General features: G+C 40.9%; 1 protein-coding gene across 5 annotated transcripts in view; it reads right to left on the bottom strand.

Annotated features, from left to right (window-relative positions):
* Window positions 1-26,729, bottom strand: part of dctn1b (dynactin 1b) — a 49,440-nt gene that overhangs the window by 4,843 nt on the left and 17,868 nt on the right. The window contains exons 5-24 of one of the 5 annotated variants that reach the window (XM_040138048.1): window positions 16,600-16,620; window positions 15,011-15,187; window positions 12,718-12,741; window positions 11,872-12,069; window positions 10,716-10,920; window positions 9,270-9,348; window positions 8,872-9,031; window positions 8,566-8,670; window positions 7,077-7,268; window positions 6,856-6,972; window positions 6,500-6,652; window positions 5,983-6,143; window positions 5,305-5,473; window positions 4,356-4,424; window positions 3,814-4,026; window positions 3,404-3,565; window positions 2,740-2,871; window positions 2,512-2,640; window positions 1,005-1,147; window positions 743-909 (exon numbers count right to left, since the gene is read on the bottom strand). In XM_040138048.1, coding sequence (XP_039993982.1) covers window positions 743-909; window positions 1,005-1,147; window positions 2,512-2,640; window positions 2,740-2,871; window positions 3,404-3,565; window positions 3,814-4,026; window positions 4,356-4,424; window positions 5,305-5,473; window positions 5,983-6,143; window positions 6,500-6,652; window positions 6,856-6,972; window positions 7,077-7,268; window positions 8,566-8,670; window positions 8,872-9,031; window positions 9,270-9,348; window positions 10,716-10,920; window positions 11,872-12,069; window positions 12,718-12,741; window positions 15,011-15,187; window positions 16,600-16,620 — 2,776 coding nt within the window. The remainder of the gene's footprint in view (window positions 1-742; window positions 910-1,004; window positions 1,148-2,511; window positions 2,641-2,739; window positions 2,872-3,403; window positions 3,566-3,813; window positions 4,027-4,355; window positions 4,425-5,304; window positions 5,474-5,982; window positions 6,144-6,499; window positions 6,653-6,855; window positions 6,973-7,076; window positions 7,269-8,565; window positions 8,671-8,871; window positions 9,032-9,269; window positions 9,349-10,715; window positions 10,921-11,871; window positions 12,070-12,717; window positions 12,742-15,010; window positions 15,188-16,599; window positions 16,621-26,729) is intronic. The other 4 variants (XM_040138050.1, XM_040138049.1, XM_040138051.1 and 1 more) reach the window with 4 other exon arrangements.

Below are 26,729 nucleotides of genomic sequence, written 5' to 3'. Positions count from 1 at the left end.
CAAGGTTAGTTCTTTCTGAAACAAAAATTAGCATGCAGGACGAGTGACGCATGTCGGCACAGGCAAGTTGACAGGTACCTTTTTGTTCCTCTGCAGAAGGTGAAGTGTGAGATTAAAACGAAAAAGCCGCACAGAGAGAAGAGAGTAAAGACAAAGAGGAATTCAACACAGCAGTGGGAGTTAAAATGATGATCAATAATCAGACAAGTGTCTAAAAATACGTCCTATGACTGGTTATGAGTCTTGTTAAGTTCCAGGTGGGAAAATAATAGTTTGACCTCCACAGATATGACGCAGTTGATAATTCTGTTACTGTTGGTAGTTGAATGTATTAGGGCTGTAAGTAATGATTATTTTCCTCATGGATTAATCTGCCTGTTATTATTTTCTTGATCATTTGTTTAGTCTATGAAATGTCAACAGTAGTATTTTTTTTTTCTTCCAAAAACGTGCAAAATTCACAGAGCCCATGGTAACATCTTCAAATTACTTGATTTGTCTGTCCATCGTCCAGAAGTCAAAGACGTTTCATTAGCTATCATACGTGACAAAGAAAAGCAGCAAATTCTCACATGTGAGAGGCTAAGACCAGCAAATGTTTGGCATTTTTGCTTGAAAAGTAACTGAAACGATTCACCGAAAATGATCAAAATGATTGCAGATTGATTTTCTTTCTATCGAGCGAATCGACTGATTGTTGCTGCTCTACGCTGTATGGTCGTGTAGTTTTCCCTCCACTCACCTCCTGCGATTCCTGTGACGATGGAAGCGATTCCCGACGGGCCGGTTCCTCTATGCCCGTCGATGGTCATCTTCGACTGGCTGTTGATTCGCTGCTTCAGCTCGGCTTTCTCCGACTCCAGCTGGTCGATGTCGGCCTGCAGAGCGTCCATCGTCTCCTCAAACTCCCTGCAGAGAGAAGGACAACGTCACGCAGCTGTCAGACTTCTGCTCCAGCGCATGATTTCATATCCGAATCTAGAGTGGGAGGCCGTCGCTCTTACTTCTCCTTCTTCTTCAGCAGGGTCTGGGCCTCGTCCAGTCGAGTCTGGATCTTCTCAACACGTTCGTCTGCATCTTTGGATGAGCTGTCGAGTTTCTTCTCCAGCAGACTGAGACGGACGTTCGCCTCGCTCAGCTCCTCTCCCTGTAAACACACAGGCACAGGTTTAACCAAATAAACGTTTTATTCACTTCATTGTTGCTTAATCTACCGATTATCGTCTAGAAGGATCAATTAGATGCCAGACGCTAATTAGGAACTGCTCGTTGTGGTTTCCTAGAGCCCTGGGAAGCCTTCTGAGGGTCCTCTCTGTAATCCAGAGCCCAAAGATACTCAGTTTATCATAGAAGACCAACAAGTGTTTATATATTGGGCCTACAATCACAGGACATTTGGGGGTCTTTGCTTTTAAAAATGACTCTTTGTTGTTTTTCAACATCTGTGTAAAATGTGATGTGGGGAAACTGTCAACGAATCATAATCAACACTTATAAGGGAAGTATCAAGAATAATTTCTACATTATACCGAGGATGAAACCTTCATGATAAGCACTCAACTAAATATAAGAAAAATGGGGGGAAAGAGCTTAATATTAAACTTTCAGATGGTGATTGTCCATACGCGTGGAAAATACACCAAACATCCGCCAATGCATTTGTTTCTTTATGTGGACCCGTGTTCCTATTATTTTGTCCACTGCATTCCAATCAGTGAGTGTAGGCTACGCAACAGACATCTCATCTCTTTGTAGAACGCAATACAGCTCAACAGCACCACAAACTACACCACAAACCACACCCTCCGAAATGATCGTACAGTTGGGTCAACACCTCTCTCAAACAGTTTCAGTAAAAACTGAAAATTATAAACTACGAGAGGGAGGATTCACTGCAGCGCTGTTGGATTAGACTGCCTCAGCTTTAGCTAGGTGTTCCTAATAAACTGACAACTGAGTGTACAGCATAGAGTAAAAATGTAATATAGTGGTATAGTGTAATACATAATAAATATAGCAGTATAATATAGAAAAAATACAAGTATTTGGTGCATGATATTTGCAAATCAGTCCAATGGGGAGAAAGAGTAGTGGGACTGATAATGAGGCCTCAGGAGTCTGAGTCAGTCAAATCCAGTGGATCTTTCAAGTTACACTTTTCTTAGTACAAATTTCCCTCGCTGAGTTTCCCCAGTCAGTGTGTCTGTGCTCAGCTGCGGTGGAAGGATAATAACAAAAGGAGAGAAATTTTGTCGAGCTCAAGCTGTTGAAGCTTCGCAGTAATTTCAGATCAACAGATGTTGATCAGGCTGTGGATTCTGTCCTCCATCTTACCTTCCAAGTGCACCATGAAGGGATCCTTTACCGGCCGGTATTAACAAGAGAGATGATGACGGCAAGAAAAAGACTGTTTGAGCGTTCATGTGAGCGCTTGACAGTTATTTTAAGACAGACACGAAAAACCGTGACCCTATCCTGTGATGCATTTTTATTCCCACTGAGTTTCTCCACCTTGATCTTGAGGGACTTCTTCAGCTCTTTGATGACAGTTTCTCTGTCCTCCAGCTTCAGGCCGAGACCCTCTGCATCTGTGATTTCTGCTCGGAGAGCCGCCGCTCGCACGTCGACAGGCGGGGGGTTCTGGGAGACGACAGAGTGCGTGAGGTGAGAAGAACATCCCGCTTTAATAAAACCTGCACAGTTACCCCCACGCGGAGCTAAGTTTTCACACCGAGTTACCTTGTTTTGAGGCTTCTCTGAGTCATACTCTCCCTCCTGCATAGCGGTGGCCATCTTATTCATGGTTGCGATGACGATACCACAGGACTGTCGCAGACACTCGTAGGGGTTGGCGCCCTGAGATCCATAGATCTGAAAAATAAAGTATGGGTGTAAATAATGGTAGATTCATAGGTTATTTAAGATCTACATTTTTATAATAGCTAGAGAAGTTACATTTCATTACAATGGGCTTTATTGTTTAGTTTATTAATATTACTTTACCGGTACATGAAACTCCAACTAATTTGTAATGCAACATGACTGTTTATCCACACTGTTTTCCCCATCTCATCAAATGGCAAATAAAGATAAATGAGCTCAGATTAAGACACTTTATGTCCCTCCTCTCCATCTTCTCTCAGGTGACAGAACTTCACTGAGCAGCACGTAATTTGAACATGTAAAACTAAAAGACAGGGAAACAAAACTGTACCACTAACACAAATGTATGGATTCACTGAACTGAAACTGCACTTTCCTGAGGCTTTGCAACCTCTTACAGAGCTTAAGTATAATAAAATAGAGTGCATGAGTCTTAATATCCAACCTTTGCAGGGATCTTTTCTTTGTTTTGTATGCTGTTACCAATGCTGGGGGCAAACTCCAGTTTTAACGTACGTACCTGTTCTCCTGCCTTGAACGCCACATCCTCCAGTTTGACGGCTGACAGCCCATCCTGTTCGCCGAGAGGCGACATCATCTGAGCTCCGGCTGCTGCCACTTCCTGCAGCACCGCCACCACCCAGGTCAGGTGTTTCCTGCAGTCTGAGAGGGTGTCGGACACCTGCGGGGCAAAGGTCAAAAATCAGTTTCGAGAATGTTAGCGGGGGAAGACAAAACAGAAAATCTTTACAATCATCATTAGCAGATGATCTTCCTCTCTGCATTAACAAAATACACTGAATGAAATCCTAAGAAGCAGTAGCTTAAGCTTTGCCATGAGTGAGCTGAAACTGTGATTTGCACCTAAAATCTGCACAAATTAAAGCAAAGGGTAAGTGGACAGTTAAGGGGTTTGGTCGCCATGGTTACCTGTTGCCCAAAGGTGAGTGCCGCCGGGATGCCGGGCGCGTCAGTTCCCGGCATCCTGCGGCGGATCTTCTTGCAGAACTGCCGTATGTCACTGCAGGACGTCTCCAGGTCTTTCAGCAGCACAGCGAGGTCGGCCTTCTCCTGACCCGCATGCAGGAACGCCCGCAGACGACCGACCTCCACAGCCATACAGTCCAAGGCACTCTGGGTAAACTGCAAATGAACACAGCAGATGAAAAAAAGAAAGGAAAAAAAAAAAAAACCCACCTAGATGCACAGTCATGATGTTTAACACACAAGCTGATTGGACTTGAGAAGAAGCAACATCTTATCATAATCTACAGGCCAGAAGGCAACCGATTAATTCTCCACAAGTCCTGAGGAATGAAGCAGCCAATGAACCAGAAAAGAGCAAATTTCAACAATATATCAAAAAGTATAAGATGGTTTAAGAGGGAATTTCTTTCTTTATTTTTTAGTGGAGGAGGAGGGATGTGGTTGTTCTTTTATCCTCACAGCCTGTTGCATACGTTGGTACTCACTCTGATGTGATCAGCAAGCTGCACGGTGCAGTCCTCATTCTGATCTGCCAGATGGATACTGTACAGGTGCTGGAAAGGGACAAATGTCATCAAACGAGCAGTAACGGCAGGATTCGTTTACATGCTATGGCTTGTGTCCACAGTTCCTGTGTTTAATGCGGCTGAATAATGTACAGTACTGTGTAAAAGTTGCAGGCACTTTAGAAGTTTAGATTCTTATCCATCATGCAACACCATCAGGGAGGAGTCTGATTGGTCCCAAATTCATTCTGAAGCATGACAACAAGTTGGCCAAACATACAGCCAGAGTCATAAAGAACTATTTTCAGAGACAAGAAGAACAAGGAGTCCCCTCAGCAGACGGTCTGGCCCCCCCAGAGCCCTGATCTCAACATCATGGAGAACACATCTGGGAACACATGAAGAGACAGACGACACTTAGACAGACTAAATCCACAGAAGAACTGTGGAGTTCGCCAAGATGTTTGGAACAACCTACCTCCCAAGTACCCTGAAAACCTTTTTATTTTTACTGCCTAAAACCTTTGCACAGTACTGGATATTTTCACCATTTTAACTGTAATGTACTTATGTTTAATTCTACTCTGTAGTATAATTGTAATTGTTTAGGAAAATTAGGTCCAACATGGTACATTAGATAAACAGTTTCACTGCCTAACAGAAAATCAAACCATGACTAGTCTTTAAGACACTTTGTCACCGTTTAGATTGGTAGCCCACAATGAAGTTTTCATACTAGATAAATGAGTTAACTGTAAAAATTGCTATTGATTTCCTGTGAATTGACAAATGGACTGTTTCATCTCTAAAATCACGGACTTGAATATTACATAGATATAATCTCTTTTAATGTAAAACAGTTGCTACATAGGATTTTACTGAAATAATCACCCACAGCAGTGTCTGTGTTGTGTGTGTGTGTGTGTACCTGATAGTATTTAATGGCCTTGGTGAGCGGCTCCACGTTGACGGTCTCGTCCAGCTGGTCTTTGTGCAGCAGGTCGATGAGGAAATCCAGCGAACGTTCGTGGACGCTCATCTCCGGATACAGAGAGCCGATCTTCTTGTAGACGTCCACGCTGCACTGAGCCAGAGCCCTGACACACACACACACACACACACACACACACACACACACACACACACACACACACACACACACACACACACACACACACACACACACACAGGTTAGACTTGCTTGAGTGTATATCTACCTTATCCTTATTCCTTGATTCTGATGCTTGTTTAAGACACAGTATATAGTGATAATGAGCAATACTGTCATAGTAACACACAATGTTGATCTTAAATTGAACTCCAGCATTGACAACAACATATGTAGTTGAGCAGTGGAGATGCTGGAAAACATAGCAGGCTGGATGTGTTGAGTGTAACAAAAATAACTATCTTTATGTTTAACTTTTACCACCTAAAAGTTAAATATTGTTTTTGGATGAATTCAATAAAATAAGTGTAAATCCTCTGATGGCAACACAGAACCACACAAACACAGCAGTTTTACACAATGCCTGAGTCATCTCTCGGTTCTCAGACTCCCTCTCCCGCTGTGTATCTTAACTGAAGGGTTTGTGGTGAAACGTACTGTTCGTATTTGTGGTGAGTGGCCTGCAGCAGACTGAGCGAGTAGACCAAACCGGCGGCGAAGCTCAGCTGCTCCCCGACGGCTCCTTTTAGTCCCGCTCGCTCCACACAGTTCTCATTCAGGTCAAACTTCTCCTGGGCCTGTCTGCTGATCAGCTCGGCCTAAAGACGCACAAAAACAGGTGCAAAGAGACAGTTAAACCCGACTGCTTTTACCTGCAGTTGCTTCAATAGTGTGCTTTTATGACAAGTGACGGTAAATGTCTGTGACAGTTTCTGTATTGGGTGTCTTTTCACATCAAAGCAAATCAACACAATCATTCTTAAATGAGGATCCTCTCAAGCCGATTAAATGACTCTGAACTGCCATAATACATGTCCTAGCTGATGTCTTACTGATATGACTGAGTACTGACTGCAAGATTCTTAGTCTTCATAATCGTTTTTAATTTGGAAACAATGGCTCTGTGTCCCTCTCACTACCAGCTTCGACTGAAAGTAAACTGCATGGGGTTTACCTTGCAGATGAGCCTGGGGATGAGCAGCAGCACCAGGATGCAGTCGTGGTCTCCTCCGTGACGAAGGAAGGACTCGGGCATGAAGGAGGTCAGAAGAGAAACGTGTCTGTTGGCCTGACCCACCTCCATCTTCCTCAGCTCCATCTCAATGGCCTGGGCACAGAGAAAAGAAAAAAAAGAAAAAGAAAACTTACGGATCACAGTTCATGTAAATTTTAACAATGCACCCTCTCAACCTGAAGAAAAACCACAGGACAGTTAATGACATTCAGTCTGATACTGAATGACATTCTCACATTATCACACTCCTGAGAGCTGCTTCTTATTCAGACCAGAGAGCTGTTATTGTTTCTGACCTTGGCGTAGGCCTTCGTCTCTGCAAACTTGATCTTGAAATCAAACATCTCTGCTGGCGGCTGCTGCTGCAGCTCTGCTGAAGCTTCCTGCTGGCTGGTCAGCTCTCTGTTCACCTCCTGCAGCGAAAAACAAAGGGCCGAATGAGGAGAGAGTACCTACTATACAGGTATGATCAGACACCGTGATTTGTTCTAAAAAAAAAACCCCAATCTGACTGTACCTGTAGGTGGGCTGTGAGCTCGCGGTACTTCTTGATGGTCTGCTGGTAATCAGCTACAGTTTCCTGAGCGGCTTCAACTCTTTTTTCGGACTCTCGGACTCTCGCTGCGCCCAGATCCAACATCTCCCGCAGCTCCAACTCCGTCTCTCTGGCGTTCTCCTGCAGCTCGTCGTTCATCTCATTGATAGCTTCCTGCGGGATGGACAGTGACGATGACCAACAAACAGGGTCAGTGCCTTCCTGAAATCTTTTGGTGACCTTTATCTAGACAGAGGTCGGAGTTTGGAGAACCCTCGCTGTGGTGTTTCTGCTTGGCACCTCCAGAGGTCACCTGGTTTCTGTTGTAGTTTGACTTTCTGTAGGTGGCGCTGCTGTAGTCTTTGTTAATGCTAAGCTCAGTTGCCAGTTTATTAGGTACACCTAGCTAAAACTAATGCAGTCTAATAGAACAGTACTATAATAACTCCTACTGTAATGAAGGTTATAATGTTCAGTTTGTGTTGAAACTGTTTTAGAGAGGTGTTGATTCCACCGTATGATCATTTTGGAGGCTGCAGTTTGTGGTGCTGTTGAATTGTATTGCATTGTAAAGGTGTTTCTATTATTTTGTCCACCCCATATATGTCAATGAGGGTAGGCACCACAAACTAGATCCTCCAAAATGATCATAAAGTTGAATCAGAACGTTCATGGAGGGAGGATTTATTGCAGGACTGGTGTATTAGACTGCATTCGCTTCAGCTTGGTGTACCTAATAAACTGACCACTGAGGGTAACTACCTGCTTCGTCCTCTGTTTATTGGAAAAAAAATTTGCTATTGCTGCCGCCAGAAACGCAACATGACTCTACCTGGAATTATTTTAGTTTTTGTTTTTCTGGAAAAGCTTATCTGAATTGATTTCAGATTGTTTTGCACCAGCTGACAATAATCTACCAGATCTGGCATTAAACTGTTGCAAATCGCATTGATCGGGGTTGAAAGGCTCAAACAATATTTAACTTTCCTTTATTTATAACTTAAAGCCCCGACACGTAAAAATTTGACAACTCCCACGATTGTTCCTGGGATTGTCCCATTTTTCTACAAACAAAAACTTGTCCCACCATAAATTTTTTAAAAATGCTCTTATCTTAAAAAATTCTCCTCATGGTGCCTCGTTAATACAGTGACGGATCCGGTTTATATTATGACTCATTTGTTCCGATCGAGGTCAAAGGTCGCGGCGGCAGCAAACACCAGAGGGCAGTACATGCATATTAATGACCCTGGTCCATATTAATGATGACGTGAGTCAGGAAACAGTGGCACTTTAATTTTGTACAATTTCAGTCCTATGTGGACACAGAAATGGGAGGTCAGAGCAGGAGTCTGTTCTGATGTTAACCACATCTGCTTCTATGCATTTGTTGGTGCCTGCCTGCTGCCAGCAGACACAAACAGAGGCTCTGGGAGATTCTTCAGAGCGAGACTGATGTTGTATCACTCACCAGGTCAGTGACCGTCTCTCGGAGCTCCCTGACTTTCTCCTCCAGGTCCAGGTTTCTTTCCGTCAGAGTCTCCACCATCTCTTCCGCCCCCAAGGCTGCATCCACCTGAAACAGACAGCACATCATCTGAAACAGCACTATTGTTTGTCTATGTCAAAAAAGAAAAAAAGACTAAGCCACTACTCAGTGAAGAGACGGATTCTAGCATCCTGCCGGTTGATTTATGTCACTGCAAAGCTGCAGCGCCTCAGCCAGTCAGAAGCACCACTTTACACGGCCTGTGTAATAAAAGACTGAACCACCGACCTGCTCTTTCAGCTCGTCGATGGTCTTTTCTGCCACCGTCATCTCTTCCTGCAGTTTTTCTTTCTGGCTCCTCAGGGAGTCCAGCTCCACGTTCTTCTTCTCCATCTGCTTCTGCAGCTTCACATGTTCCTGCTTCTCTGATGCCGACAGATCCCGCATCCTGACTCAAAGGAAAAAACACATCTTTAAGGACAAGGGCACCTGCGTGCGAACCTGGTGGTTAAGTGGTTTAGAGCACATGTCATGGGGCTGTGACGTCCTGGATTTAAGTCTAGTTCGGAACGCTGCTGAATATCATTCCTCTCTATCTTATAATTATATATATAACATAATTATTGGCATTCATGGCCTTTCCTGCAGGGTGAAGTGTCCATTTAAGGGAATGTCCACAAACCCACCTGACCAGTGCTTCTTTCAGTCTGCCGTTCTGCTCTTCCAGCTGTTTCACGTGATAACTGGAGGCGGCACCGTCCGAACCTGAGAGAAACCCAGAAGGTCACACACAGCTGAGATCTACGTTATCTGTGTTTTTTATTCTTTTTTTTTTTTTCTGAAATACCCAGAACAACTTTAACTTTTAATTTATATCACCCAACGATACGAGACGCACTCAAGAGAACTGATGTCGCTGCCTGTTTCTGCCAAAAGAGACGATGGCGAGCATTTCAATTAAATAAATGGCACAGTTCTTCTTATGAGTTGGCTTTACCTGCTAAAAGAAACCGTTCAAGGATCAAGAAAAAGTAGGGAAGCGACAATAAATCAGCCACCTTCATGCTGCAGTCACTGGCGAGTGGCTCAACACTGTTTCAACAATCTAATAGCTCTATGAGCTCTTTCTGCTTCCGTGTGTTTTGACAGCAACTGAAAATTTATATCTAACACATACTGTATATATAACATTTTTAATGTCAAGGTTACCTGGAGTTCAGAGCAAACACCTTGCACTACATTTTGATTTTCGCTGTAGTCACTGGCTACTTTTTTTTTTTTTGATTTTATGATTTTAATGATTTTGCTTTTTGTAAAGAAACAAACAATGAGGAAAAAAAAAAAATTCATGGAAACAAAAGGAAAAGACTAAAAAGTAAAAGAAAAAAATCACTGGCTATGTTCCAACTAACAGGTCACAAATATATTTCTGATACTGTGTTAGGAATTTCTTTTGCTGAGCTTTTGATTGTCACCAATTCTGTGTATCATGGCAAAAAGCCGATGTTGAAAATATAAATGTCGACACCCGCAGCAAGACGGGAGTGATGCATCAACATATAATAACTATATTTGGAGAAAAATGTCCCTGTTTACACATTTAGCATAAAAATTATACTATAAATGATAAATGTAGAATAAATTATAATTATAGACTATAAATTATGAATGATAACTGCAACACAAAGGCTACAATAACAATATACTGGGTTTTTTGTATGTTTTGTTGTGAACATTTTGATGATAATCTTGGAAAGGATCAGTCAAGTGTATTGTTGCAAACACAACAATTATCAAGTGAGGAGACAGTTACCAAAACAATTACGACGTTCTTGCACACCAGAAAGTCTTATTTGACAGGTGTGTTGGATCCACATCACGTCAGAGTTCACCTAACGAAGGTTTGAGGTTTTAGTAAAGTGAATAAAAGTCATCAACAGGGTCTGGGACTCTTTGGTTTCCCCATAGTTACCAAATCAAAAAAAGCCTCTTCACTGTATATCTCAAAGGTGCAAAGGTTCAAAGCTCCAGAAACCACCTAATCCCACTGACAACCTTCTGACCTTTCCTTTTTAGTAATATAACGCGAGGTCTTACGAATTTATATTTTCATTTCTGCAGCTCAGCAGTACCTTTCTCCTCAATCTCATGCTTGAGGATCTCCAGGTCCATGGTGAGCTCGTCCACTCTCTCCTTGAGGGAGTCGACTTCCAGCTGCAGAGACTCAGCTCTCTCCTCAGCCATCTCCTTATCCAGCGTGGCCATTTCGATCGCATCCGCAGTGTCCGACATCTCCTCCATGTACCGCTCCTTCGCCTCCATGGCCTCTTTAGCCTCCTACACACACAGAGAAAATTCAGTTATGAATGGTTGGATATGTACAGTTGACTATATAGTCTTAATACAGTCTGTAAAACCTGCAAGGATTTTTTTTTTCTCTTTATACATTTCATTTTGTATTTTTTTAAGTGAATTCTTCATTTAAAGACAGTAATACATTTGTTTTCCTGCTGCTTTGTTTGGCATTGTAAATTATCAGATTTTAGCAGATAGAATTATCAGTAAACAAAATAAGTAGAAGTAGTCTTTTTAGCTGAACCCTTGCACATAGGAGAGGTTGTTACCCCAGTGTTACATTTAGTACTGTACACTTCTTTAAATATCTGCCCAAAACCATATATTTTGTTCTTCACTACTTAGAGTTTACTTAGATCTTTACTGTTCAATTTTTACACACAAAGTTTTTTGTGATGATGAGAAAAGTATGTGAGATACAATTCGAGATAGGAGATATGTTGGTTTTGTGATATAACAAGAGAAGTGATTTGATTTGAAGAAACGTTTCCTGGAAAATCTAAATAATTTGGTATCTAGTAATAATGAGAAAATGTCATAAAAACATGAAAAATATCCTTATGTCAAAATGATTTCGTAAAAATGAGAAAGTTTCTCATCTTAACACAAATTTGTGATGTATTTTTTGCCTATTTATTTACTGTTGTTGCTGTGGGGTTGTTGCTTATTCCTTTATCCCTCGACTTCCTTCCTTAGCTTAATTTATTTCCAACTATGAATATATATATTTATTGTAGTCTGGCTCATGTGTTGCATATACCGTTTATTCGTCCGTCATTTACCCACCTATTCATCAGCTTCATTCATCCTCTCGACTTTCCGTGACTTGTTTGTGCGGCCATATCCAATCATCGACCCGCCCGTTCATCAAGCAGGCTCTCCAACATCTGCCTATCCATCCACTCATCCGCTCATGCATCTGTTGCTTCTTACCCTTTTGGCCTCTTTGAGTTGTTTCTGCAGCTCGGCCTGCTGCTCCTGCATCTTGGTCCTCCACTCCTGCAGCTGCTCCAGCTGGATCTTGTGCTTCTCCAGCTCCTTCAGCTTGGCTTTGTCCTCCGTCCGCTTCATCTTCAGCGTCTCCAGCTTCTCCTCCAGGTCCTTCACCTGAGCGCGGAGAGCCTCCTCCTCCTGTATGAAGGACATATGGAGGAGACGGAGAACGGAGGGTAATGAAAGGGAATGGAGAGGAAGATATTTGAAAATGGAGGATCGGTGTGGAAAAGGAGAGATTTAAGAGTGAAAGTGCTCTGACACACAAATGAAAGCTTTAACCCTGCTCCATTACTCATAATGTTCCTTTAACTGTTTCACTTTTGCAATCCCTCAGGTTTTTCTCCCAAAGTGACAGATCAAGTTTACAGCTTTCTCTCTGTGGTGGCAGCACTTTCATCTTTTCCTCTGTTACAAAGCCTTAATTTCACTTGCCATGCAGAGAATTCACCTTTAGAGAGGAGAGAGTCAGCGTCAAGACACACACACATGCCTTGCCGGGGAGGACGCGTTTACAGTATGTGCTGAAATATACACCTGCGCACGCCCATAATCCCACACCAATTAACAGCAGGGGTACTTAAATCGGTCCTGCGACAAATGTGCATTTTAATTGCTGTGTGAGGTGGCTCTGCCTGTGAACAGAGACAGAGCCACAGAGCCACCTCACATAGCGATTTAAGTCTGAAATCACACCTTTTACAGTTTGTTAAAATGTTAGTGAGAAAAATAAAAACAACAACACTTCAATATCAATTGCAAAAACATCACACCACATCACTGCACCTGTTTTTCCATAGTGACATCCTCCTGAGGGGATAGAACACGAATCAGACTGATTATGTCCGCCTTACAATTAAATACTAGATGACAGCTGACTTTTACAAAATGTCAACGTGATAATCCATGACATTTTCATACAAATTAATGTGCATGTTGCTTCTCTCGATCGCCAGCTCCGTAAACACAAAAGAGATTCAACCTGTATGCAGTTCATGATTAACAAACAGCTCACAGACAATTAAGCACGTGTACTGGTGCAAATCGGCTAACATTTGGACACGGACAGTGTCTTAATCATGCTTAACTGAGTTGTACTCCAGAGCTAATCACTTCATCTATTTCTGTTTGGTCGCATTTTGGAGAAGCACCAGACTGGCAAAGTTTGCCGGCTGATCTGGAAACACTTTCTCTTTATCTGCAGTTAAAGACTTTTTTTTTTTTTTTTTTTTTAAATTAAATCTGCTGCACAACGCACACTGCTAGTGATCAATTTTTCATTTTTTTTTAAGCAGTAAGAGCACCGGCATTCATCAAAAACATTAATCTAACTGAACATAATTCTGAAGACAGTGACAGAAGACTTCTGCAAACTGATCATTTTCAAAAACCAAAAGTTATACAGTTAAGTAACAGTGACTTATATAAATATATACTCAAAAATCAGATGTTACATGTGTTCCTCAGGGTTCAACGTTAAGTATATATACTGAAATTAATTGGACCTAGCTAAGCAACGATATTATTATTAGTAATCTTTTTCATGTGTATGCAGATGACACCAAGCTGTAAATCTGTCTCTCCAGATGATTTCAGTCGTACTAACATCTCTGTTAAATGCATTTTTGATAAAAACCAATGAATGACTTAGAACAATCCACAGCACAATTAAGACTGGTTGGATTAAACTTTGCAAATGTGAGGAATTCATGCTTTTCTTTGTCAAACATCATAGTTAACTGAATAGGTTTTGGGGTTATGGACTGTTTATTGGATAAAACAAGCAATTTCAAGACATCACCTTGGCCTTTTGGAAATTACAATGGACATTGCAGATTTTGACATCAATTTTTTTATGGACATTTGATAGAAAAACTGATCAAGAACATGATTGATGGATTATTCGGTTCAAACAAAATTAATAACTTGTTTCAGCCCTACTATGAATACTTTTAAGAAATTTTAAGATATAGCCTTTATGAGATTACTTTATGGTGCTTTTTATACCTTTATTTATTACTTATTTTCGCATTTTTAAAAACTTTTATTTAAGATTTTACATAACTTCAATTAGAGCTGAAACAATTAGTCAATTGACAGAAAAGACAAAGACAAAGTTTGCCATTTATTTAAAAAAATTGCCTGTTCATGCTTCTCCGATGTAAGGATTTTCTGTTTTATATAATTGTGCACTGAATATTTTAATATAGTTTAGGACTACTGATCAGACAAAAAAGGACATTTGAAGACATCACCTTGTGGTCCAAGAAACGTTTTTGGCATTTTACAGACCAAACAATCCGATAGTGATTAATTGAGAAAATCCCTGGCAGATTAATTTATAATTAAAAATAATCATTAGTTGCAGCCTTAATTTCATTTGTCACTTTTTAATTTCCCTCACCACCGGTGCATGCTTGGATACACGTCAGCCCCCTGTGACCCTGAAGAGGATAAAGTGCTTTGGATTACTCATATAATTATAACACTGGTGCTACATTATGAATTAAACCAACACATACGAGCGTTTCTGTAAATTACGTTTCCTTATGTATTCTAAGAATACCACTCAAAGCTTCTGGCTCATGTCTGTATTTGACGACTCTCGTGGATGACATCAACACAAACTGACAGCTGAGTCAAAAACATGTATTTAGAGGAGCTATAGCAAAAACATGTCACATCTGATTTTACATCTGCACCTCGGCTGAGTCCGTTTAGTCTTCTTTGATCTTGCTGGCCCATTAAGCGCTGCCTTATAAAACCAAACTATCACATGTCATTCTTCTGCATGCATGTAATTATTGTAAGCAGGCATTATTCGCCTGTTTCAGATATATACATATTAAATAAAAAAACGAAAACAATCAAATCTCTTGCTCTGGGGCTGAAAATGTGGACGTCCTATATTTTCCCAGTTTCTGGTTGATGCAACTTACTTTAATTCACTAGCAAGCTGCTTTTCCCTCTTCCCACTGGAGGTGAAACATCAGATCTGCGTTGTGACACTGTCAGGTGCAGGGTCAATATGACACTGACTTTGTTTGGCAGTGTTACGCTGCTTTGAGCTGATACTGACCTTGCTGGGGACGGGGGCCGGAGGTTTTCCAGGAGAGGGGAGGGTGGGGATGACTGGAGCAGCCAAGGGGGTCTGGGCCGGGGTGCTGGGTTCGCTGCTGCTCATCTCTCCCGCCGATGCTGAGGCCGAGCCGGATGCAGCCCCCTTCCCACCGGCGCCTGTAGGCCGACTGGGCTGCTGAAAAACCCCAAAAAGAAAATAATGAGGAAAAACATAACTTCTCAGCAAAAAACAGAGCCACAGGTGGTTTGGATAAAAAGATGATGAAAAGATTCAACTGTGTATAAACATCGGATGATGTATTGGTGGCCATAATGGAGGTCCTCTTCTTCCCAGGATATTTTCTCATCTCTCTCCCCTCTTTTGTTAGCCTTTGATTTCAATGAGTATGTTTACATGCACGTAATATCCTGTTTTGAGTCAGATCCTGGTTTTTATCTTCTTCAGGATATGACATTTACAAGCAACATGGAGAAACCTGGTTGTTTCCATCTCTGTATCATGATTCTAACAGTATCCCGGTTTCTGAAACCACAGTATTGTCACTTTCCTGTAAAAACCAAGTGCCATATATTCTCAGAAAATGTCAGCTTTAATTATCTGGAAATTTCAAAATCACCAAATTTGGGGATACGTGGTTTTTATTGGATACTGATGTTTGCAAGCGCAACTAAGGATCAGGATTCACCAAAAACCTGAACATAACCGTTACACTAACGTCCATGTGAACGCACTCATTATAAAAACACCTGTTTTGCACTGCCTAACCTTCACTGAAACTAGCATGAGTACGGACTAGCAGTTGCACGTTAACTTACATTATTTACTGTCGTTGGTTACTGGCTAGTTTCCAAGCTAACCAGGACAGATTTAAAAATTTAATAATTCAGAAATTAATCATCAGAATGTTCCACTTATGAAATTACCAAACTGACATACACCCAAACCATAAAAATCGTTCACAGGTGTGTGTTTTTCTTGCCATGTTTTTAAATGATTAACTTTTACACGCAAACTGCCAATTTTTCGATGGACCTCCATGATGGCCCCAGACCTAATTTAGGACACAAATGCGAAACTGCAACAGAAAAAGGCTCAAAACCAAATAATAAATAAAACCAAAATTAAAAAGCAAATGAAGCCGAAACTGTTCTGGTGCAAATTAAAGCAACAATGGCAACTTTACGCCAGCTTAAGGCTAAAATCAAAAGAAATTTTAAAAGTAAAGAAAACCCCATGTTGAATACATGAATGCTAGAATTTGAAATGAAGACAGAGACACTACTGGAGCTGTAAAAGTGAATGTGAAGAAATCTAGATGGCCCAAATGAAAAGAAAAAAAAAATGAATATGTGAGGCTGCATTGTAGTGTGTATACAATTACTGCTATTAACCAAAGTAGTCATTCCTCTAATGAAACTATCAAGGATGTGCAGTGATGTCTGGTTATGTACTGTCACTACTGTCTTGGCAACACTCCCACAAACACACACACAAATTGCTGCATGAAGTGAAACTATAATCACACGCATAAATAATGCAAACTGATAGAAATGGGAAGCCCTGACGATGTTGAAGACTGGGCTCACCTTGGGCCTTCTGGCCGTGGTCTGAGGAGGAGACGGAGGAGAAAAAGAAGAGGAGAGGAAGCAGGAAAAGGCCAAAAGGCAACAGAGGAGGAGAGAGGGAGAGGAGGAAAGGGAAGGAAACAAACATCCAGGGTTAGTGATTCAAGGCAAAGTTCATATTAAATGGGAAAATCACAGACAAAAGGACAAAATGGGTTGATGAAACTGATGTGACACTGAACTGTCCTAGGAATTCTGCTACTTTACAGACAATAACAACCTATAAAACTCTTCTGAAAAGTACCACAAAAGGCCTTCTCCTGTGAATACCTTATCATGCAACATCCCTACAAATCTTTTTTTCTGATGTCTCTTGTCCTAGCTGGTCTCCAGGGCCTCGTTTCTTCCACCCACGTGACCAAAAACCTCAGTGGCAACATGGACACAGTGACTGGTACTGCCGCTCTGACCTAAATGACTGCATTGTGTCTCCGGGGACGCGGCGGATCCGGTTCATTTGAGCCCAGTTCTGTTGTGCCGCATTTATACACTAGATAGCACAGGAATAATAGCTTATTATCCTGCTATATCGCGTGTTTCAGACATGCCACGTAGCCGGCTGGATGAGAGGATTTTCAATCAGGTTTGCAGGGAAAGAGCCACAATCTGTTCTCATCTAATTTAATTTTAAATTAAAAGAGTGTGTATAGCAGACCTGGGTTACATTATTTAAAGCTCAAATTGTTTCTTTACAATCTGAAAAACGTTTACAATCTTTAGGTATATGAAATCTTTCGAAATTCAAATTGTACTAACATCAACACGTATGGTCGTAGAGCTAAACAATAATTCCACAATATAATCTATGATTTCTCCATGTTACAATCAGACTATGGCAAACGTCTGTTCAAATGTACCAGTCAGAAGTCATATCTAGCCCTAGGTATTAATGTTGAAAAAAATAGCTTTGTAAACTTGTTATTAAATTTTTCCGAAATGCGATGAACTCATTTTAAAAATTGCGACCCAAAGTTCATTCTTGACCTGAAAAGTTCCCTGAACAATCCCAACCTCATGATACATTTGGCCGCTGTTCTGGAGCTTTCAACCATGTTAGGGCTGCAACTAGCGATTATTTTCATAATTGATTAATTGATTAATCATTTAGTCTATGAAATGTCAAGAAGTAGTAAAAAATAAAAAAAACACCCATTTCAGTTTCCCAGAGTCCAAGGTAACTTGTTCAGTGTCTTGCTTCGTCTGACCAACAGTCCAAAATACAAAAACATTAAATTTGCTCTTATATAAAAGTGGAAAAGCATCAAATCCTCACATTTGAGAAGCTCGAACCGCTTCAAAAGCCACTGAAACAATGAACTGATTTTTTAAAAAGTTGCCAATTAATATTCTTTCAGTTTGAATCACATGATTTTCAGCAGTCAGTTGTCATTAATTTGTACTGTAGATGTTGATATTATCACTATTTTGTTTTATTATTAATACATTTTGGTAACACTTCATTTAACTGGTCCTTTGTAACTTAATTATAGCAGAGAGTTTCCTGGAAACAGCATTCATTTGGTCCTAATTATTGGAAAACCAAGACAAAGTTCTGAGAGAACTGCTCAGTTTAATGTAAATATTTATTCCTCATTTATTTATAATTGGGGACTTAATCCTCAAATATGTTGAATTATATGCCTGGCTGTAGACAAACGGCACATTTTAGCATGTTCGGTAAAGTTTCTAGATTATTCTAGTTTAGCATAATTACCTGTAATTAATCCATTGGAAATGTACCAATTAAACACTGTCTCTGCTTTACCTATGATTGGTGCCAAATTACATGGCTCTTTACAGGAAACATACTGGGACATTATCACAAAATTGTGAGGGAATTTACGGACCCACAAATAAAGTGTTGTCTAAATATTAATGAATGTTGCTTTGGGGGAAAACACAACAACATATGCTGCAGCTACTAAATGGACCAGGTGAGAGTATTTTATGTTTCCTAAATAAACATCGTTATAATTTTATATTAAGGTCTAAAAAGATTATTGTAACACACATTTTTTTCCACATTTCCCTTCTCTCTGTCATAATTAAACTAGGTACAAGGCTGTTCTCTTGTTTAACAAAACACAATGTTACCCAGGTCCGTGCTGACGCCCTCGTTTCTACTACTTTCATGTAAAATGATCTGATGTCTTTCACTTCTCACAGCTATTTCTCTTATCTTCTCTTCTACCTTTTACTTTCCACCTCTTTCCCTTTGCACACTGACTCTCTCTCTCTCTCTCTCTGCTTCAGCTTGGGCAAAGCCATTGCTTTGGTTAGTTATCGTTCTTTATTGGATTAGAGCTGGGACATACAGCAGAAATTAGCCCGAGCTAACAGTTGTAACAAATAAGAGCTGACAGCCCTCTTAAGACATAGTATTGTGCTTTAGATACTGGAACACGCCATACTGAAATCACATCAGTGTGTTTGCTACATCTGCAACCAAGAGTGAAATTATTTGATTCTGCCCTGATGGAAAAAACAGCTTCTGCATGATGAGGCCAAATAAAAAGATTAAAGCTTGTAGAGTAGACAGACAAGTTAAAAAAAAAAAAAAAAATCTGATGCAGACATATGCAGAAGCATGAAATAATTCTGCAAAAAAGGCACTGTGAGTTAGCAAAAAACAACAGAGAGAAAAATAAACAACACAACAAGATCAAAAAGAGCACAACAAGGCTGCAGGTGCACTCCTGCTTCCACACTGGGAATATCAAATATTACTTGAGAGGAGAAAAAAAGGGCAGGTATGACCAATGAGGAAATGAGGAATAGCGGAAACTTTCAAACACGACCTTTACAGCAGCTCTGCCAACAAATCAAATGGAAGATGACAACAACAACAGCAACATCCCAACAGATAAAGACGATCGTATGGAGTTCTGTACCTTCCGGGGTGCAGGAGTCTGTCTCATCATATTTGCAAGAGAAGAAGATACACGCACACACAGACACACACGCACACACAACACAGTCACCGAGAAACACACACACACGCACAGACAGGGGATAAAACAGGCAAAGATGCTCAATCCTCAAAGACCGGGTTTAGTACAGAAAGACAGACAGCTGAAGCCGAACAGTCAGTCAGACAGGCAGCCGCTCAGGCTGGGAAGCTGCAGTGGTGCAAATGGCCGCGGTGATTCTTTCCCAGGCTCCCCCTCCCTGTCTCTGTCCGTCCCTTCCTCCTGATAACGTCCTCCTTTATGTCCTCTTTCTCAGCTGCTCTCATAATCCATTTGCCGGCGCCCTCAGTCAGTGCCTCCCTTTTCCTTTCTGCTCCGATTAGGGCTCTGACATCTTGCTGCTGCAAACCCCCGGCCTGCTACTGTTCATATGAGACGCCTCGCCTTCCTTAACCCCCCCCTCACCCGTCTCAACCCCCCTCACCCCCCCAGCTCACTCTGCTTATTGTGATTTGTCAGACCAGCCAATGCCCTGCTCTTGCATTACATCACTATGCACCCCCCCCCCCAATCTCTCTCCTTCTGTCCTTCCCCATGCTCGTCGCAGCTCACCCACTCATCACCACCTCTACCACAGACAGACGGGGAGGGGAGGGTTAGACTGTGTGTGTGTGTGTGTGTGTGTGTGTGTGTGTGTGTGTGTCAGCAGTGATTGGGGACAGAGAGGAGGAAACAGAGGATGCGAGACAGAAGAGGGTGGGGCTATAAACAAAGGTGAGAGGGGAAAAACGAGCAGCAGCTACTGATGCAAGCCTTTCCTGTCTCCTAGCAACGCTTGCAGATCCCTCCTATAGGTTCATTAAAATGATGCCGACAAAAACAAAGAGGGGACCTAAACCTGATCTGGATTTAAGTTGCATTAGGTATTATATTCCTTTTTTTTTTTTTAAATACCAGTTGTCTTTATTTATTTAAACTAATTTAAAGGATAGGCCTGGTGATATTCTATAGTTTTGTTTTTGTCAACAAATCCCATAAAAAGACCAAATCCAACATTGCGTTAGTCTGTGTCTGAATACTTTCGGATGTCCCTACACAGTCTGTGACATTCAGCCCTAGAAATGCCAGTAGACTCCATCAGAAGTGCTTCTTAGATGGCCTGAAACCCACTCTCCTATTCCCCCCCACGACTTTCCTCTGCGCTTTATGTAGGTGAGAAAATTAAAACTGTTTTTACAATCAAGTGCAACACTATCACTGCCTTCCAAGTCTGCACCACTGTCCAGGTAGTTACACATAGTTATGAGCACATTGCGTCGTCCTCTCTGACGGCAGGCTTTTCATCGCCCCGTCAAGCGTCGCTGTTCAGAACAGCTATAAACACTTTTACAATCAGGCAACACGTCGTTTGAGCTAATCTGTTTTCGCGTATCTCCCCCCCAAGCCCATTAGTTCCTACTGAGGATGTAAATTTTAACATGTCAAAAAAAAAATTTAAAAAAAATTATTATTATATATATATATATATATATATATATATATATATAAAATAAAAAGACAATAGCTGGGCAATGTGTTTTTAAGCAACAGGAATAGTGCATTTCTTGTGGACTATTTTTGTCGGCAGAATAATACACAGTCGGTGTACTTGTGAGTATTTCTGGGAGCAGGACGGTGTATGTGGGATTGAATCACGATAAACTACAGTCTGTGTGTGTGTTCATATTAATGAAGGAAGATGTTAGCCTGTGCAACAGTGTGGCTCACTGGTCCATTTATTACATTTAATCAGACAACAATGGAGCTCAATGGCACAGAGGAATAAGATATATCAGGTTTTGGATATACACACAGTACTTGTTTGTGGCATCAATTCACTGTTAGTTTTGGTCTTTTCATGGAATTGATTGACAATAATATGGACAAAATCATCTGCTAAATGTACCTATCATATTATATGAATATATATTTTCGATACACGTTTTAGGAGACCAGCTGACAAACAGTGTACAGAGAAAATACACAGGCTAAATACCTGACAAATTAAGGTCCTATATCACACTGAAGCTAAAATCCTTTAAATCCAGTATTTCCATAAAGCTGTCATTTGCAACTTGCCCACAACAGCCTTATACAACCAGACACATCAAAAGGATATCTACAGTGGTATTAGCTTTACAGTCACACTGAATTGCCATTTTCATTTCACTTTATTTTGCAAGTATTACACTACTTGAACCACTGAAAAAATCTGCAATGTGGGCGGCAATTTGAAGTTCCAGGCTACCACAGACACAGTATAAGTGGTAAAGAATAATCTCCGACGGGTGACAAATTTCTATCATCTGGCCATAAATACCCTCTTATTGCCAAACCCAGTAATGTTTGTCCTATACTGTTTATTTGTCCTAATAAAAGAGAACACAAGGAGTATAAATACTTGCAAAATGGTTTAGAACACTATCCAGTATCATGACAATCAGAATTAAGACTCAAGTGATTGTAGTAAGGGGAGTTTTTAGTGTAATAAAGTGATTTAATAGGTCAATTCATTCCTAAACACCCCAGCGCCATTTGAGTAGCTATCGTAATGTCTTCCTCAGCTCCACTAATCTCCTTCTCTGCACCAACAGCTCAGCAAGAAGAGAGAGAAGGATGTAAGAGGATTAATTCAGTGGGGATACTCTGATTAGCTGTGAGCTTTAAACCCGAAATACTTTTACATCATAGGCATGAAAATGGGCAGGAGTCGTTTGGGATTGCTGTGACGAAACTTAGTAAGGCTACAGTAAACACAGGCGGTGTATTGTTTCTGTGTAAGAGGATACCAAATTGAGTATCAAGAAACTGACTACAGAAAATAATGATTCTCATGTATATTACGAGGGAAATAAAAGCAACAGGACTTCAGAGTCCAAGCTGCTGAACCAGAAAGAGAAACTGTTTATGTGTATCCTTCACACAGCAGCTGAGAGAAAACTGTCCTGTTAAAATATTAAACAACATTCTCTGTAATCCCCCTCACTTTCTCCCCACCACAGCGTCTAAGTGTTGTCCTGAGAGGGGTGAGAGAGACAGGCAGAGAGACAGGCAGACAGAGAAGATGATGGGATGGGTGGAGACGTATCAAGTTGCTGCTTTCCCGGCAGACACGGGGAGGATCGCTGCCTCTGAGGTTACTGTTCTGCAGCCTCCAGCAGGACAAGATGGGATAAAATTACTGCCCAGGAAGCATTAATGCAGCATAACCCAACATGCCTAGCTTGTTTGCTGGGCAAGAAGGTGGCTGTTATTTCGTGTACTTGAGAAAATTGGAGGAAGACTTGATACTCAGACATTTAGGCGTCACATCAGAGGAGCTTATTTTATATAGCAGCACAACAGTCGCAAAAATCTCAGGAATTTATTTAAAAGTTAGATTCCTTTTGTTTGCTGCATGGGTGTAACTTCACTTTCCAAAATCTTATCTTTGTCAGAATCCCAAAAAAAAGCATAAAATGTCATCATATCTATAGCTAAATTAATACTTTGGGGCCAAAAAAGGAATATATACACAGTACCCCATAACTCTTATATTTTTCTCTATTCCCTAAAAAGTTGAACAGATAATGTACCTTGTTAGAAATCCCATCATCCTCTCTGTCTGCCCGTCCCACTTTTGAAGTATCAGTTTGTAATTTACTCGAGACTCTTTTATTTGATAAAAAGTGTCAATACGCTCATCGAAGTTACCCTAAATTAAAGTCTGGAGGGACGATTTTTTGGCCTGGGTTTCTCCTCTCAGGCAACATAAAGGCTACCCTAACTTATATGCCGAGGTCTCTGGGGATATGCATTTTGGAAAGACAAGCCACAGGCACTACTCAGGGCTGAAGAAAAAGGATTAGATAAGAAGATCGATTCCTCTCTCATGTCTGTGCGGTTCATATGAAGCTGAAAAACCGGGGGGGGGGCATATTTTATCCTATTTATTCTTATTTATTTATGTAATATTGAACACTTTGTGGCTCCAAAAAAAACTACAGCATGGCTATGATCTTTGAGGCGTAGGGGAAGCCTGAAATTAAAGACTGGATTGTAAATTGCTATTTGTTTGGTCCAGTGACCTTCAGCTTGGGGACAAGTGGTTACAGACTTAGTTTTAACTTTAGGGTGATATATTCCATTTAGAGAAAAGTTCATTTTTCTTTAATATTTTGTTTTTTTATTGATGAATTCAGTAAAATTACACCGCTAGGTTTCTGTCTTGTCTCTGAATGGGATGCATAATCTGTTTTCAAATTTCTCTAAATGTTCTGAAACCTGACTTAGATCTGGACACCCTGACTGAATATTCAGGACTCCCGGTTCAGACTAAACTGAGGTCTTAATGTCGAAAGTCAGCCTGCCGCGGAGGAGATGCGGGACAGGAGACGATAAAGTACAACCGAGCTGACAGGAAATCCATCCTCTGCAGGTCTGTTCTCTGCAGGCGGGAGAGCGGCGGATTTCACCTCGGTCACAATCTGACATTTCCTACAGTGCAGCGGAGGAACGTCCGCATCTATGAGTCAGTGGCGAATGACTGTTAAAGAGCACTAGAATGTCAGCATGGACTTTGTGACGAATCCCCGGGTGGCTCAACTTAAAATGTTCAAGTCACAAGGAAATTATATTTTCATGGCGTCTTGCTCGATGTATGTTGAGCTGAAAAAAGATACAATGGCTGGACTTGAGGCTCTTGTGGGGGGCTGATGAAAAATGAGGAAGGCGGACACTTACAAAAGAGGAAAAAATATTCAAAAAGAGTCGAGAATCGACTGTAAAAATTGTCTCATAGTCTCTAACCATAAGATTACTATAAATGAATAAACTCCAGCAGCTAGGACACAACCAAAGTACGATAACGAAAAATAAATTAAAAAACAAACCTACAAGGATACAAGGACACAACCCAAGTACGAAAACAAAAAATAAATAAAAAAAACAAACCTACAAGGATTTTAGGGGCAAACACCCAAAAATCCACTGCTGTACCATCCTTTGTGGGATTCCTGCTTTTATTTGATAGTTAAAGTTCTTTTTATCAAAATTCACGAAAAAGTACCCAGCCAGAGCAGAACCGTCTACACTGAATTTTATCATTTTAAAACCCTATCCACAAAGATTTTTGTACGACACATTTTTTAAAGTCAAGAACTACGCCCATAAATTCTGAGTTTTCATTTTTAATACAAAATGAAAATGCTGAGCCTTACTAATATTTCACAGTGGAGAACAAAAGAGATATAATAGGACAAAGGCCCCAAATTTAGCCTGCCGTTAACCATTATTTTTATCATCAATTCATCTGTTGACTTTTACAATTAACTGATTAATGTTGGGTCTAAAAGTGGTTGAAAAAAAATGATGTCTCGACGCGTTTTGTTTGACCACAGTCAAAAGCCCAAAGATATTAAATTCACACTGATACAAACACAGAAAAAGTAGCAAATCCTCAAATTTTAAGAGGCATGAAATAGGGAATGTTTTACATTTTTACTTGATAAATGGCCTATCCATTCCAATCACACGTGTCAAAGACCGCTGCCACACCAGTGCGCCCAGTCCTTTTACTTTAACAGATGTGAAATCGCAGAGGCAACAAGTGGTGAGTGGCAACGGACATGGATAAATACTGAGGCCAACTGACAAGTGCCTTCGGCTGCCTTTTAGTACAATCTCCCAAAACCTCTGAATGTCCCCTCAGAGATCTATTGTGCCTTCACAGACACTGTCTATGTAATCTCGAGCCTATAGCTGAATATCATAGGTGGAACTGACCTGAACTTGTATGTGTCTTATACACCCAAAAAAAAAAAAACAACCTCACTAAAACTACAGTTTTCCTAAACATCCCTGGGGATTTGATATAAAAATAAAAGTGTAATTTGTTAAGAAGTTGGGCAACGATCATTAAACAGTGTCAGTCTGACACAGGGAATTTGGCAACAAGTTGACAAAGCCATTTTTTCCATTTCACTGTGACTTCAACATGCTTTAAATGCACAGAAAGCAGACAGACATTGAGGCGACAAAACAAACACACACCACGCGCGCACGGTGATTAACAGAGCTGAACCAATGCAAAAACAGACAGAGCAGAGAGCATGGCGAGGTGACAGAGGACAGGTAGACGTAGCACTACGGACGACACAAGCAAGATCTCTCTCTCCAACATCGTCCATTCGCTCTCAAATGAACACACAGCAGTTTGCTAACAAGACAAGGGATGGGGGCATGGTGAGCTGTGAGGAATCGTGGGTAAATGAGGGGTGAGGCCTTGTTGCCATGCAGCAGCAGGGCAATTCAGAGCCAGGGTTACCATGGCTACTACGGTCATCATCATAACATTACAACTGTACCGAGGTTAGAGAAACATGCACCACCTTTTTGGGCTTCACTCCTCGCTGCATGGTCGAAGGAAAGAAGGGAGGGAAAGAAGGGAAGGAAGGGGGGGTGAGGGTTAGAGATCCTGTTTGTCAGTGACATGCTGGAGGTGACGGGGAGTGTGGCGAGTCGGTGCTCTCCACTGGCGGGCCACATATCTCAGTCAAACATGCAGAACAGTATATTTTCACCAACATCATCTTTATCTCGCTCACACACGTCTTCGTTCTCGCTCAGTTCATTTTCACGCAAGCTATAGATCAAAAGGAAATCTTATTAAAAATGTGTCAAGCTTGACTGATGTGTCGTTATTAAAATGTTTTCTTCAACCAGAGACATCGCACAAAATGTCTGCTGATGTTCTCAGATCTGCCGACAGCCGTCACCGTCTTTATGTAAATAGGACATACATTCTTAAGCATTCATTGCATAGACTTGTTTTCCCTCCTCACAATACTCAACAAGGCTGGAGCTCTGGGAAATATGAATATAACAACTTTCCACATTATTTTTCACACAGTGACTACTTCTTATTTTACTTCACATGTCAAACTACAATTAAAATATAAACCATGAGCTCTTATAAGAACAATAAATGAAAGCACATCTGTACAATGGCTAATTTTGATGTCAATGTTTGCAGATGTACTTAATGTTGTTCATTTATGTTATTTTACATATGCAACTGCCCATTTCAAATTCCTTGTAAAGGCAGACTGATTTAGCAAATAATATACATTCAATTATTTCTATTTTTACACATGACCTTGTCCT

Source organism: Xiphias gladius, chromosome 10, assembly GCF_016859285.1.
Source record: "Xiphias gladius isolate SHS-SW01 ecotype Sanya breed wild chromosome 10, ASM1685928v1, whole genome shotgun sequence".
In the NCBI taxonomy this organism is placed as follows: Eukaryota; Metazoa; Chordata; class Actinopteri; order Istiophoriformes; family Xiphiidae; genus Xiphias; species Xiphias gladius.
The sequence above is the reverse complement of the archived record's forward strand: the minus strand, read 5'-3'. Positions and strand labels throughout refer to the sequence as shown.